Below are 16,045 nucleotides of genomic sequence, written 5' to 3'. Positions count from 1 at the left end.
ATGAATCTGAATGATATTTACTGCTTGCCTCCTATGAAACACATCTGTTCCAAGTCCTTTACATCTAGTAAATTAATTTTATCCTCACAAGAACTCCAAGGGCAAGTACCATTATCAGTCCCATTGTAAGGTTCAGAAAACTGAGACATAAAGCAATGTCCAAGCTCATACAGCTGTCCAAATTCTAATTTGGAATTTTCTAATGCGTTTTCATCCTTATCTTTTTCTTTTTAATGTTTATTTATTTTTGAGAGAGAGAGAGAGAGCAGGGAAGCGGCAGAGAGGGAGACACAGAATCTAAAGCAGGCTCCAGGCTCTGAGCTGTCAGCACAGAGCCCGATGCAGGGCTTGAACCCATGAACGGTGAGATCATGACCTGAGTTGAAGTTGGATGCTTAATGGACTAAGCCACCCAGATGCCCTGTCTTCCTTATCTTTTTCTTATCACTTTGAGTTTATATGTTGAAAATATTAACCTACTATCTAATATGTGAGCTGCAAATATCTTTCCAGTTTGCTATTTCTCTTTTCACTTTTTTATGTCTTTTATTTTTGCCCTCTACAGAGAAATCTTTAAATTTTTTCCTATAAATTAACTCATCAATTTTTTTTAATAACTTCTGGATTTGGGGGGCACCTGGGTGGCTGAGCCAGTTAAGTGTCCAACTCTTGATTTTGGCTCAGGTCACAGTTTGCGAGTTCGAGCCTTACATCAGACTCTGTGCTGACAGTGTGGAGCCTGCTTGGGATTCTCTGTCTCCCTCTGTCTCTCTGCCCCTCCCCCCGCCTCAAAAACAAAAAAAATAAACATTAAAAAACAATGACTTCTGGATTTGGAATAAGTTCAAAAGGACTTTCCCATGTCGCTAAAGTGTCACTTCCCTGCCTAGAACTTTTCACTGGCTCCCAAATGACCTTGCTCAGCTGCTCCTCTTGGCACACAAGGCACCACATGAGCTGCTTTTTACTGCTCTGGTTCTGCCTTACTCCCCCTGCACCTCATGCCTACCCACACTGGACACATACAGTTGCTGGACTACAGCAGCTGAAGCCATGCCCTGTGCATTTGTTCCTGCTTTTAACTTCCAGAAGCCTCTTCCTAACTCGCCTTTCAAGATTCAGCTCAAACATAACTCTGGGATGAAGCCTCGCCTGACTGCTACAAGGTTGTGCTCCCCACCCCTCTATGCCTCACAGGTAGGGATGACCACCCCCTTCCCATGAGAGTGTTCTCACAAAAAAAAAAAAAAAAGTGAGAGAAAGAGAGAGAAAGAGATAGGGAGGGTCAAACAGTAAAACAGACTCTTAACTATAGAGAACAAACTGAGAGTTGCTGGACAGGAGGTAGGCAGAGGGACTGGCTAAATGGGTGATGCACATTAAGGAGGGCACTTATTGCGATGAGTACTGGGTGTTGTATGTAAGTGATGAATCACTAACTTCTAAGAACAATAAAAATAAATAATAGTAAAAAAAAAAAAAAAAAAAAGCCGGGTGCCCTCAACTGTCTTCATCTACTGTGACAGCTGTAGACTTTGCTGACTCCTCTGTAATTCTGTAGTCTCCTATTAGACTGTTAGATCCTTGAGGGCAGGGATCATGTTTTGGTTTTCATGCTGCCTTCCACAAAGAAAGTGCTCACAAAATGTGATGAAACAATGTATGTGCTTGGACAAATCACTGAACTTCCAATATCTATCTTCGCATCTTTAAAATGAACTGAGGGGCGCCTGGGTGGCTATCGGTTAAAGCGGCCAACTTCAAAAATTTTTTTTTTCAACGTTTTTTACTTATTTTTTGGGACAGACAGAGACAGAGCATGAATAGGGGAGGGGCAGAGAGAGAGGGAGACACAGAATCGGAAACAGGCTCCAGGCTCCGAGCCATCAGCCCAGAGCCTGACGCGGGGCTCGAACTCACGGACCACGAGATCGTGACCTGGCTGAAGTCGGACGCTTAACCAACTGCGCCACCCAGGCGCCCCTAAAGCGGCCAACTTCAGCTCAGGTCATGATTTTGTGGTTTGTGGGTTTGAGCCCTGTATCGGGCTCTGTGCTGACAGCTCAGAGCCTGGAGCCTGCTTCGGGTTCTGTGTCTCCCTCTCTCTTTGCTCCTTACTCTCTCTCTCTCAAAAATAAACAAACATTAAAAAAATTTTTTTTCATAAAAAATATAAAATGAAAGGAATAAAAATGTCCATTGTTGTCCATAAAGTGTTACAGAAATAAGATCCTAAGATTTTAAGAGTATTTCTAAGTGACCTGAATTAAGCACCTCAATATAAAATCAACACATAGATTATCTTCCTTTAGTCTCGCAAATAATTTTAAGCATTGAATCAAAAGAAAACAACCCAAAGTTCATGAACTTAATTGATGTTAATCATTTATTTTTAAGGACCCTTAGGGTAAGCATTTTTCAATAACAAATTAATTTTGGGTTCTAGAGAAACAGACCTTAAAGATATCTTAAGCCAATTGGGGCATCTGGATGGCTCAGTCAGTTAAGCGTCTGACTTCAGCTCAGGTCATGATCTCTCGGTTCATGGGTTCGAGTCCCACATCAGGCTCTGTGCTAACAGCAAGCCTGGAGGCTGCTTTGGATTCTGTGTCACCCTCTGTCTCTGCCCCTTCTCTGCTCACGCTCTCTCTCAAAAATAAACCTTAAAAATAATTTTTTAAAAAAGATTATCTTAAAGGGGTGCCTGGGTGGCTCAGTCAGTTGAGCGTCCAACTTTGGCTCAGGTCTCATGGTTCACGAGTTCGAGTTCCGCATCAGGCTCTGTGCTGACAGCTCAGATCCTGGAGCCTGCTTTGGATTCTGTGTCTCCATCTCTCTGCCCCTCCCCTGCTCGTGCACTCTCTCACATGCTCTCTCTCCCTCTCTCTCTCTCTCTCTCTCTCTCAAAAATAAATAAATTTTTAAAAAAATGTTTTTTAATAAAAAAAGATATCTTAAGCCAAGTGATTTTCAGTGAAGAAAAAAAAATTGTTAGGTAAAGAATTTATCGTCTTTAAAAATCAAACTGGTTAGGGATTTATATCTGTAAAAAAATGGGCAGGGCAGGGGGTGGTGGGGAGGTAGCACCTGGGTGGCTCAGTCAGTTAAGCGTTTAGCTCTTGGTTTCTGCTCAGGTCATGTTCTCAGGGTTTGTGAGTTCGAGCCCCACATAGGGCTCCACTGTGGAGTCTGCAAGTGATTCTTTCTACCCCCATCCCCCACCTCTCTCTGTCACTCCCCCACTTGCTCGGTCTCTCTCAAAGTACATAAACTTTAAAAAAAGAAGAGATAAAACTTCTGATGTCTAGATATATTTTCTAAAATACTTAAAACAAATTACAGAGAAAAAAAAGTTCGTTTTTGAAGGATGGGGGAAAGATGGGTTTTGAAATTACCGTAAATTTCTGCAGAAGATATTATAACTGAGTGTGTGTGTGTGTGTGTGTGTGTGTGTGTGTGTGTGTGAGTTTTTAGCAAGTACCTATCACCTTCTGCTCTAAGAATTATGGGTCATGTTCCGACATCTAAATAGTTATAGTCACGATGTTCTAGTGAAAGAGTTTACACTGATCTCCAAGTCAGGATATATGGACCCTAGTCCTGATCCTACCACCATTAGTCCAGTGACCCTGTTAACAATGAAGTATTCTCCAGGCTTTATTTTCCTTTTTTATACAAATAAAAGCATACAGTTACACTGTACCAGTGTCTCTATAATAGCAGAGAATCTGCTCTCTGCATAAGGCTATGAAATGATGATCACTGTATTTCTACTGCACAATTTAGGAGCACTTTTACTATGGAAAAATATGACCAGTCATTTTAAGTTGCTTCATTAAGTTTACAAGTTACAAAATAAAATAGAATCACAATCGTGAGCATTCACATCCACTAAGAACTCAGTTGTGAGCCAACAAAGGACTGGGACCTCTATTTGCCATTAATGGTCATTTTCTTTTTCACTCATCCTGTCATCCACTCCTAAGTGGTGTCAGACAAGCAGTAATAGGGAGCGCATATTCAAAAAAGAATTATGGAAGAAAAACAAATTTGAAAAGAACTTTCCACTAACAACCTTTGTTTGGCAAACTGGAAGAGGAGTGCCCTTATCTGATTTAGGAGAACATGTGATCCAATTCACGGGATACCACTGTTTTGCAGGACACTTTGAGAATACTAAAGAAATCACCTTTCCATTCCAAAATTCTATTTTTCTTACCTACCTTTTTCCCTAAATTTGGCATCTTCCTGGGGGGAGGGAAGTGGGAGGGAATGTGCTAGTTAGATAACATGTAACCTGTGGCCTGGAGAAAGGCAACTTTATCTGGTGACCATAAGCAAGAGAGCTGCCTGGTCCGTCTGCATCTATCTCCCTCGGTCAGTCCAGTCCCTCTCCAGTCAATTTATGGCCCTTCTTTGAAAAGCAAATTCCTATCTACTCTGTTGCCCTCAACTACCTCTCTCTATTTACATAAGACATAGGCAAGAGCAGCAATAAATCTGTTTATGAAGAAATACGAGAATACCTTAATTTTAAATTCCAACTGGGAATTAATGGTGTACATCATTTCAGTCCTTTCCATCTTCCGAGCTCCTTCATTGCACAGTCGAACCAACTGGGAACACAGAATAATAAGGAGGGTTAAGAGGTCAAGGAGAGAAACCTTAATTTCAAATGCAGATCTCTCACAGGAAATAATTTGCACTTTGGAAGCTCCAAAGACTCATTTCTGACAGTTAAAGAACTCACAGTTTTACACAGTTAAGACATTGTACCCCGTTAGAGGTGGTGGATTAAGATGTGAGGACAGAGGGGGAAAAAAAACTCCTGAAAAGTCTGGGAGGAGCCCTCTGAGGGCTCTCCCACAGTCTGATCTCGGACCCTTCAGCTCCTTTCCTCTGCCCCTCCTCTCCTCTCCTTTGCCAGGGAAACCAGGGAAACCTCACGCAGTCCCAGGGAAGATGCGCAGTCCAAATGGCTGGGGCAGACTACCAACTTCAAAGGCAAAGTTTAAGCAGACTGTTACCTGTAAAGCATAGGACCAGAGCACAGGCTGCTAAAAGAGAGAAACCTTCGGTGGAAACTACTGGTCAGTGATTTCTTCAAGGATAGGAACTTCAGTGTAATTAGAACTACTGAATTATCTACAAACTGAATGCATTCAAAGTCCTCTGATAAGGGCCTGTGACTTATAATAAAATTTATTTGGTCTTGGTTCATAGTTCCCAGCACACAGTTCCTACAGTCCTTATAATTTCTATTTACAAGAGCCATAGGGGCATTTTTAGTTATAACATTTACTTTTGTTCCCAGTTCCCAAAAGCTCCAGAGCGATGATGGTGAAATGGGTGTCTTCTTATTCATAAGAAGCCCCTTTCAACCGCATCTGAGTTTATGTTAATGAAGTAGCTTTCAGAAAGGCCCTAAGGATAGCGGCCAGCTGCCAGCAGAGCCAACCAAGTGATTACAGAGAGGGTTGTAACTTTCAGCCCTACCACACCCTCCCCCACCAGACTTCTGGGGAGGGGAGAGGGCTGGCGATTGACTATGAAGTTCAGAGAGCTCCAGGTTGGTGAACAAGAACACATCTACATACTGGGAGGGTGGGGAACCCCACACTCCATGAAGACAGAAACTCCCGTGCTTGAGACCCTTCCAGACCTCCTCACAGCATTGGTCTAGGCAGAGTGAACACCATGAGCAAAGGGTATACGATGGCAAAGTGCTGGTGTGCCCGAGAAAGTATAAGATCCTGACACATGAAGATGGCACAAGATGGAACTAGAGGCCAGGGTCAAATCACACAAGGTCTTAAGGCATCTGGATTGTATTCCAAGTGCAAAGAGAAAGTCTTACCAGCAGGCTTTCAGCAGGAACGTGATATGATGCAATTTATGCTGTGAACGTATTTATTCAACCCCCTACTGATGGACGCTTAAACAATTTATGATTGCCTAATGCATTTCTAGATTTGGAGGGTACCCCAATCTTCAGTTACAGCTTATCTTTAAGTCTGAACCTAAAGAGTTCACTGATGCAGGGAATGATGGCTATACCTGATCACGGCTAGGAATCTGAAACTGCACGATCCTGAAAGGATTAAGACATGTCAGAGTGAAATCTAACTAGGCAGCCATGGCTCCAGACATTATTATAATTTCTCTCGTGGAGTATGTTCACAGTTCCCAAATCTACGTTCCCAGACTCGGTCTGTCCCCTAGGCTCTACCTCCACCTAGAAGACATCTCTTCTTGGATGACTCACAGGCATCTCAAACTCAGAATGAGAATAACAAAACCTGACCATCACCTCCAACACTCACTCCCTGCAGCTGAAAAACCTAGCCCTCACAGCTCTCAGACACCGCCCTCTTCTTTGTGCTCCATATCCAACCAGTCATAAAGCCTCCTTAATGCTGCTGTTCCACGGTCCATGACCCTCCCTTTGTATTGTACCCGGAACTCAGGCTCAAACTCCCTCTTCCCTACCAATTCTCTGCCATCCCTTGCTGCTACCCTACTCTTACACATCCTCCAGATAATGCTGTCAATCTTTTTAAGTTCAAATCTGATCATGAAATGCCTTGGCTTAAAAGCCTTAGAGAGCTCCCCTTGGTTTTCAGAATTAGGTCTTAGTAAAACCATGATCTGGCAACTGCTTATTGACTGCAAGCCTGTTCCCACTCCTATCTTGGGCCTCAGCCCTGCAAAATTTCTGGACAAAGCCCCACGTTCCATCCTGCCTTTGCACTTTTGCATGTGCTTCCCTTTTCCTCTGCCTGAATACCCTTCATCCCGCTCTGTCCAACCAACTCCTTATCTACTAGATTTATACCCCCCTACTCGTCTTTCAAGACTTATCTGGGGGCATTTCCTCTCCAAAAAGAATGAAAAGCAGAGATTGTGAAATCTCCATTATTTGTAAACCCAGTGCCCACAACCCAGCACCTAAAAACACAAGGAACATTCAGCAAATGTTTCTGCCTGAACAAGCTGCCTTCAGAGACAGTTTATAAATCACTTCAAAATAAGGTGGGTGGGAGGAGGGAACAGCTTCTTTATAGCAATCCTGCTTTAAAATGAGAGGGGTGGGGCGCCTGGGTGGCTCTGTCAGTTGAGAGTATGTACGACTTCAGCTCAGGTCATGATCTCACAGTTCTTGGGTTCAAGCCCCACTACGGGCTCTGTGCTAACAGCTCGGAGCCTGGAGCCTGCTTTGGATTCTGTGTCTCCCTCTCTCTCTGCCCCTTCCCTGCTCACACTCTCTTTCTCAAAAAATAAACATTAAAAAAAATTATAAAGTCTACTTTATAAAAAATAAAATAAAATAAAATAGGGGAAAATTGCATTATTAAGTTTGGGTTATCATCTTATTTCTTAAACTTTCAAATATCGACTCCCTCAGCAAAAGATAAGAGTCAGCCACCATGTCAGAAAACAATGTTTTCGAAGGCATATTAAAAACAAAAAGGTTCCCAAACTGTCTTAACCAACAGTCTCATCAGTAGAGCCCATTTTAACGGCTATTTCAAAAGGACGAGCACTAATTCAGATATGTGTGCTCTGGTGTTTTTGATTAAAATCAAGCTCAGTATATTAAAGCCATGACTTCCCTCAGCAGCTGTTAAAGCTTTATTAAATTTAACTCACTAATTTCTTTAGGACAAATATATATTTTTTTAAGAAAACCTCAAACACTCTAATAAGGAAATATAAATTGAAAATAAAATATTTTCAGTCGTTCAAACTTACAAAGATTAAAAATATCTGATGCTGAGAAGTGTGCAGTAAGACCAACATTTACATATCATGGTGGCCATGAACATGGGGACAACCTTTTATGAAGGCCCTTGGGGGCCTTTAAAAAATACCTACATTTTTTCCAGTAAACCCAGTTCTAGAAATTTATCTTTAGAAATAATCAGATGAGCACAATCACTGATGCAAGACAATGTTCTAGGCAGTACTTTGTAGAACCGTAAGTCAAACAGGTACCACACAAATGCATTTTTCAGTGTACGTTTATACCATGCACCGGCATTAGAACAAACATCCAACTGGGAGGATGTATAATAGAATGACAACAGTCATCACCTTTGATAAAAGTACTGATATATTTTTAGGTCTCTTAAATTTTCTAAATATCCTAGTTTATTTAAAAAATATACCTCTGTAAACCTGAAACGCATTCTTACAGAGCAGTACCTAAAAGGCATAACAGAAAACTTATGAATCCCTCCCTTCCACACAAAGCTTGATGTGTATGATTCTGGAACTGTTTCTACATACCAATAACACAAATATGTGCGTCAACACATTGTATTATTTAGATGTTATCACACCATTTGTACTGTTCTGCAACTTAATGTTCCTCACGTAACAATATATCTTAGGGATCTTTCCCTGTTAACAGATAGATACATCTACCTTGCTGCAAATGGCTGAAGCAGTAGTTACAGAGAAGAGTGAAGAGACTTGGCTATTTTGCCACTAGGAGAACAGCTTATAATTTAATAGTATCTCCAAACAGAGGTAGCATTTTTGTGAGGTAAGAGTGAAAGCAGTTAGTCTTTTCCATGGGAGAGTAAATGGAAGAGAACGGCGTCAGCAAAGACTTCACAGGCCTAAGAAACTCTCTCTCGACCACCACTCCTTCAACACCAGACATCATTGTGTACCAGCTGAACTTCAGATTCCCTGGAAATTGCCCTCCCCCTAGCTCCACCCCAGCATGTGAACAGAAAGTCAGAAGTAAACAAATTGTTATTTAGGAGAAACATCTTTCTTGCTTTTGAGTTGTTCAACTAGGCCAGTAAGATTTTCCAAGGCCCCAAATTCGGTAAGCTGTAACTCTCATTCCAGCAACACGTATGAGGAATCTCAATGACATTATTCACACTATACAAAAAACAAAAAACAAAAAAACCCAAAAAAACAAAAAAACAAAAAAAGCAAAAAAACTTCATTACATTAGCAGTTTAATTACCAGAGAAGATATTACTCATGTTTTCTAAGAACAAGTAACTATCCAGAGATACTTGTCCAGGGGCCTTCCACAGAGTCTGGCTCTAAAAACTTGGACCTTGATATACCAAATTTCACTCTCTAAAATAAATACTGGGAACTCCCAATTTCTTTCTTTTTCAGATAAAGCAAACAAGTGAAATTCTGCATTTTAAATTTTAAGAAATTTGTTAATGTTTATTTTTGAGAGAGAGAGAGAGAGAGAGAGAGAGAGAGAGAGAGCAGAGGAGGGGTAGAGAGAGAGGTAAACAGAATCCAAAGCAGGCTCCAGGCTCCGAGCTGTCAGCACAGAGATCGACATGGGCCTCTAATTCACAAACCGTGAGATCATGACCTGAGCTGAAGTCAGATGCTTAACCAACTAAGTCACCCAGGCATCCTGCATTTTAATTTTGAACAAAATGCTCTATGTGTACAATCTTTTTGTTGAAAATACTGATACTGTTTTCCCAGAATCTGTAACTCCTCATCAGTAACCTACACAAATGCAAAAGAAGATTAATTCCTGAGCTGACTGTATTAGTGGTTTTAGTTACCACACAATACTAGGAGACTAGGGAAATAATGCTGATGCTCATAACTTGTGCTCAAGAGAGAAAAAGAAATGCAGAGAAAACAAGTCACTAAGACAACATTTCTTCACAGAGTGCCTTTTGCATGCTAATAGTATCAGATTAAGGCTATTCACTGATCCCTTACATTTTTGCCAGCCTTTGCTACAAGTACCAGTGTCAAATCCAGTGAACAAGAGATGCCTGAAGGAATGTTGTGGCTTACTGTGACTGGGATGTGAAATTCTTGGAGACACTAAATATCATTCCTAATTCAACAACTACTACTACCTTCCTCTTTCCTCTTTTGTGTGAATTCTTTGTTAACGTCTCAGTAACAACCAAATAAAATCTGACAAAATGTCCTTCAAATCCAAGGTTAGAACTTCTCTAGTAGCTCCACCTAAAGACCGTCTCCCCTACTGCCTCCAAGGAGGCAGCACGGGATATGGGGTCCAGAGGAGAGGCCCATGGGCAGGAGGACCTTAGGTAACCCATGTCAGGCTAAGTTTCTTCACTCGGTGTTTCCCAAAGTGGGTTGTGCAGACCAATGATAGGGCAAGAGATGAATTTAAGTGGTTGGCAGATTGCTCTGGTTTAAATTTCTATACCCCTGCAAGCTCATATGGTGAACCCCTGACCCCCAAAGTTGATGGTATGGGGCAGTGGGACCTCTGGGAGGTGCTTTAAATGTCATGAGGGTAGAGGGGGCGCCTGGGTGGCTCAGTAGGTTCAGTGTCCAACTTCGACTCAGGTCACAATCTCATGGTTCGTGAGTTCGAGCCCAGCATTAGACTCTGCAATGGCAGCTCAAAGCCTGCTTTGGATCCTCTGTTTCCCTCTCTCTCTCTCTGTCCCTCTCTTGCTTGCTCTGTCTCTCTCTTTCTCTCAAAATTAAATAAAAAATATTAAAAAAAAAAAGTCATGAGGGTAGAGCCTTCATGAATGGTATTAGTGTTCTTAAAAAAGAAGCCCTACTGCCCCCATAGTCCCTTTGACCATGTAAGGCTACAAGGAGAAATCTGCCACCAGAGAGGACCCTCACCCAACCATGCTGGCACCTTGATCTTGGACTCTTCAAACCTCCAGAACTGTTAGAAATAACAAATCCCTGTTGTTTAAAAGCCACCCAGTCTGTGGTATTTTGTTACTGCAGCCTGAATGGACTAAGGCACAGATAATCTTACTTCTAAATTAAAAAATGGATGTTGGTGGCTCAGTCGGTTGAGCGTCCAACTTCAGCTCAGGTCATGATCTCAGGGTTCGTGAGTTTGAGCCCTGCATCGGGCTCTGTGTTGACAGCTCAGAGCCTGAAGCCTGCTTCCCATTCTGTCTCCCTCTCTCTCTGCCCTTCCCCTGCTCATGCTCTGTCTCTGTCTCTCAAAAATAAACAGGGAGTGGAGGGGAGGGGGAGGGAGAAGGAGAGGGAGAAAGAAAGAAGGAGAGGGAGAAAGAAAGGGGGAGGCGGAGAAAGAAAGGGGGAGGCGGGGAGGGGGAGGGGAGGGAGGCGGGGAGGGAGAAAGAGAGGGAGAAAGAGAAGGAGAAAGATAAAGACAAAGAAAAAAATAGATGTTAGAAAAATAAATTAGCTCACAAAGCCCATGATTTTGTAGGTACATCCTCAAGGATGAGGATATGTAAAATGCAGTCAACTTAAACCTGATTAAAAGAAACCGTCAAGTGTACCTCACAGTAAAGTGGTGCAAAAGTGTACCAGACTCTAAGGTGATGAGGTAGCTACAAGGGTTCAGGAAGCTTCTGATGCTATCATGATCTCTGCCCCCTCTGCCTAGCTCATACAGTATCCTCACTGACTTCTACATCTTCTACAGCTTTCTCTCAGCTAGACATTCCTATTAGCATTTAAAAGGTACCCACAGATTTTTTAATCTGTAAACAAACAGACTTCCCACACTTTTCTTTCAGCTACAGCTCACTGGCAGCCACCATGTTGCAATAGCTTGCTACACTTGCCAGCCGGCTGCAAATCCATGCCTCCCACTCATTCCTAACACACTGCAATCCGGCCTCCCCACCTGCCACTGCGAGGACACAACCCACCTGATGATAAACCCATGAATGCCTCACTCATTACGCACTGTATCCTTTAGGGGCACTCAACAGTGCTGACCCTCCTTCCACCAAATCATCTGCCGTTTGCCAGGCCATTACGGTTTTCCTCCTTCTTTGGTACGGTTTGGTTTTTAAGTGGCCTCTGTGACGAATGGTAGAGTTCCTCATGGTTGTGCCTCAGACTCACTATTCTTCTTACTCTACACATTCTTCCTAGGAAATGTCATCCACTCTCCCAACTTCAGAACCCATGCTATGCCCACGCCTCCCAAATCCAGGTCTCCACTATTCAAGCCAACTTGGATATTCTGTAAGAACCTCTGTTATAACCTATCCAAAATGGAAGTCAGCAGCTTCTCCCTATGTTTCTATTCTAAAGGTAAATAGGAACATCCATGTAGCTGCTCAAGCCAGAGACCATACTCCTTGACTTCTGATCCCAAATACACTCACCCAATCAATCTCCGTGCTACTTCCTCAACATTCTATTATATATTGCTTCTCTGCATCTTACGGTCATATCCATAAAGGCCACTGTCACCTCTAGCCTACTCAACTACAAAAGCCTCACAACTGGTCCCATCCCCATTGTCACCTTCACAACACATGAATTTATAGCTTCTGTATCATCTGAAGAGAAGGTCCACACGTCCCTAACATGGCTTCTTGGTATTCTTTCCTAGATTGGACTCTATAGCCACATAAAGAACATTCCAGCTCTTCCAAATCCTCCAAATACTTTCTTGCTGTTGGGTCTCTACACACACCTGAGACATTCTCTTTCCCTCCAAGCCCTGGCTCCCAGCAAGCTAAGCTTGCTTTAGATTTCAGCTTGAACATCACTATGTTCTTCCCTACCATGCCACTCACCATCCTTTATTATAATTCTTATTTAATGTCCTCCTTCCCCTTTACACAGCACAGTCCACAATGGCATTAACCACAACTGTCTTATGTGCCCATCACCATATTTTCAGGGGCTGGCTTCATGCCTGGCACCATAGTTGATACTCAGGAAATAGCTGTTTAATGAGAGAATGAATAAACAACTATTCGGATACCGAAAGAAAATGAGGTATCTATTGGCCCTTACAGCAAGACTGTCTGAAATAGTCAAAATACTAACTTCACTTCGTCTTTTAGCTACCTAAGGAACTCCGTGCAAATGGCTTTGAGAATCTACCAGTATCTGGCACCAAAGCCAGACACATACTCTTCCAAGGTGTTGAATGGTTTACTGTGCGATGAACTAGCTGTTCCACAGTTACCTTGCTCACTTCCTTTAAGGCTCTTTTGCAGACTTCATACTTCGGAGAGTCCTTAGGTGTTTTCTGACAGATAGTCTGCAATGAAGTAAAAGAAAAACAAAATCAGGGTCCAGCCACATCGTTTTACTCACAGCGAACTCAATAATGCTGAACACAACATTATGGACACGTATGAAGATGATATTACAATCCAATTACAAAACTAGGAAATAGTCATTAGATGCACAGGATCCAAGTAAATCCAGGGAATTATTCAATATGAAAATAGACTTCAGAGGTAGATGAACCTGGTTTCAAATCCAAGTTCTGTCCCTTACTAGCTATTTGACTTTGGGCAAGTCACCTACCTAGTCTCTGTAAGCCTCAGTTTCCTTATCTGTAAAATGGGAATAATGCCAACCGCGTCACAAAGCTGTTGCCAGGATTAAATGAAAATACATGTAAAGTTTTCTCTGTGAGTGCCTAGCATACGGTAGGCCCTCAGTGAAAGACAAAATCACTTTAGTTATTACCATCATCATCGTTATTTAGGTAAGTATGTTTGTAGATAATACAATTGAATAAAAAGATCAAGAAAAACAAGCTGCTGGATTTTCTCTTGATATATTGCCACGTAATTTTTGTGATGCTGAGATTGACTTTAAAGAGGGTCATTTCAAGGTACACCAAATTACAAATAGTTTTTGAGATCATATCCATGCAAAGCCAATGGAACCATTTAAATTGTTAAAAATGTTCATCTCAATTAACAAGTTTAACTAACACTCCTAATGAACTAAAATGGAAGGGACAATGCTTTAAGTACATTTAGATTCTGCCCAGGTGGCCAGATTCTGACGTGTAGGAAACTATTAGGGCAAGAGGCACCAAACAGAAGTGGAAGGTAAGTTGGAAACTGGCCAACAACTGGTACCTTGAATGTGGGTAAGCACTAGGCTTACAAATCCAAAGGTCAGGTGTCAGGATTGTTATACGTACTATGTGAAAAGCAAAGAGTGAGCCAGGGGGTTTATGCTAATGGTCCTCAATTTTTTTTGACTATGACCCCCTGTAAGAAATACATTTACATTAGCAACCAGTACAGGTATACACAAAGATGAAATAAGGTTTTATTTGAAATAAAATCTAATGACATTATGATCTGCGTACATCATGTACCGCACATGCTATTTCATTTTTTTAATAAACACTACTTGTGATTCAAAAATCAATTTCATGACCCGCTAATGTACAGAAGCAGTAACCAAACACTGCCCTGAAAGCAGGCATCCTGAGTCCTGAAGTGTCTAATTTTATGTAAAATTTTGTGACTACTGAATTTTCTAGGGAGAATGACTATAGCTTTACTCATAATCTCAAAAGGGCCTCTGACCCAAAAAGTTTTGAGCCCACTGGACAATCATGGCATTTACCTTCAACATAGTATGTTAGATTCTGAGTCCTAATCTATTCAGTCAATTTTCTCTCAATTAAACAGAGAAAATATAGAAGGTCGAGAGATCATGGCATATACAAAATCTAAAGAAATATGGCTAAAAGACATTTTCAGAAGAAAAAGAACCCTGAAAATTTGTAACACTGCAAGAAATGTTGCATTTACAAAGCACCCATTTCTCCTTTTAAACAACAGAAAAATTTGAAATATTTCACTTAGATGGATTAAAGTTTCAAATGTTTATGGAAGTGTGAGAGGGGCGCCTGGGTGGCTTGGTCGTTAAGCGTCCGACTTCAGCTCAGGTCATGACCTCACGGTCCCTGAGTTCGAGCCCCGCGTCGGGCTCTGTGCTGACCGCTCAGAGCCTGCAGCCTGTTTCAGATTCTGTATCTCCCTCTCTCTCTGCCCCTCCCCTGTTCATGCTCTCTCTCTGTCTCAAAAATAAATAAACGTTAAAAAAATTTAATAAAAAAAAAGAAAGAAAGTGTGAGAAATCATATGAAATAAACTCTTTTTAAATGACTTTTTACTTCTGAGAAAATCTTATGGAAAAAAGTACAATAGCTGCTCCTTGAATGTATCTTTGCAAAGTTCACAATTTTTACACAACTCAGGACAAGCCTATATACTATATATATTAATTTAGTCAAGAAACACGGAATGTTGGGCACCTGAGTGGCTCAGTCAGTTGAGCATCCGACTTTGGCTCAGGTCATGATCTCACAGCTCATGAGTTCGAGCCCTGTGTCAGACACTGGGCTGATAGCTCGGAGCCTGGAGCCTGCTTCAGATTCTCTCTCTCTTTCTCTCTCTCTCTCTCTCTGCCCCTCCCCCCCACTCTCTTTCTCTCTCTCTCAAAAAATAAGCATTAAAAAAAAAAAAAAAAGAAACACAGAGTGTCTATTATTGTCAAGCTTAACATTTACTTCTTCATTTGTTTTCATGCCAACCCTGCAGGTACATATTATGCTTACGCTTCAGATGAAGTTAGGCAGTTTGCCTGGGATCACATTGTAAGTGGAAGGGACCAGAATCTGTGCCCAGATCTGTCTTACTCCAAAAGCCACAGGACTTCTATGATGCCAAGTTTACACGTCAGAGTCCCTTCTCTGGAAGTGCTGTGGGTGTTCATGGGGAAGAAGATACATCTGCTCGGGAGGGCACTGAGTAAGGCTTTAGTGAGGAGCATTAGGGCCAGTGCTTGGAAAATAGGCTGGCTTGTGTTGTGAGGCTGAGAAGCGGCAGCCAACAGCAATGTGAAAAAGGTGCAGAGCGGGTAAGTCCAGGAACAAGTGTGGATGGCATCTAAAAATAAACCTTTTTTTAAGCTGAAATTTGGTTTTGATAACCTGGCTGCATTCTATCCTGAGACATGGTAAATACTGAAATATTGTTCTCAAAAAAAGAAAAAATTAGAGAGCTACATTTTCAAATTCTGCAAGTCTCCCGATATTTACAAGGAGAGAAGTTCCTAAATCACAAGGGAAGGCTATGAAGGTAGTCAACTGAGGTGAAGCTGGAGAGCAGCAAGGTGTCAGAAAATTCTGGAACAACTAAAACCTCCCCGAACCAAGCACCACAGCCAACAAAGTGATTATAATCACACACTTTTACTCATTGCAAAATGCCAGTGCTTTTAGAATATCTCTTCAAATTTGTAACGGAATATGGAATATGGAATTTTGTAAACTTAA

At 41.7% G+C, this 16,045-nt stretch overlaps 1 protein-coding gene across 1 annotated transcript in view; it reads right to left on the bottom strand.

The window, feature by feature from the left end:
* The window catches only part of ARHGEF26 (Rho guanine nucleotide exchange factor 26), a 127,993-nt gene that overhangs the window by 37,999 nt on the left and 73,949 nt on the right, over positions 1-16,045 (bottom strand). Inside the window, exons 9-10 of the mRNA XM_047875955.1 lie at positions 12,917-12,991; positions 4,527-4,616 (exon numbers count right to left, since the gene is read on the bottom strand). Coding sequence (XP_047731911.1) covers positions 4,527-4,616; positions 12,917-12,991 — 165 coding nt within the window. The remainder of the gene's footprint in view (positions 1-4,526; positions 4,617-12,916; positions 12,992-16,045) is intronic.

This window comes from Prionailurus viverrinus, chromosome C2 (assembly GCF_022837055.1).
Source record: "Prionailurus viverrinus isolate Anna chromosome C2, UM_Priviv_1.0, whole genome shotgun sequence".
NCBI classification, from domain to species: Eukaryota; Metazoa; Chordata; class Mammalia; order Carnivora; family Felidae; genus Prionailurus; species Prionailurus viverrinus.
This window is presented reverse-complemented; position numbering and strand designations above follow the sequence as displayed.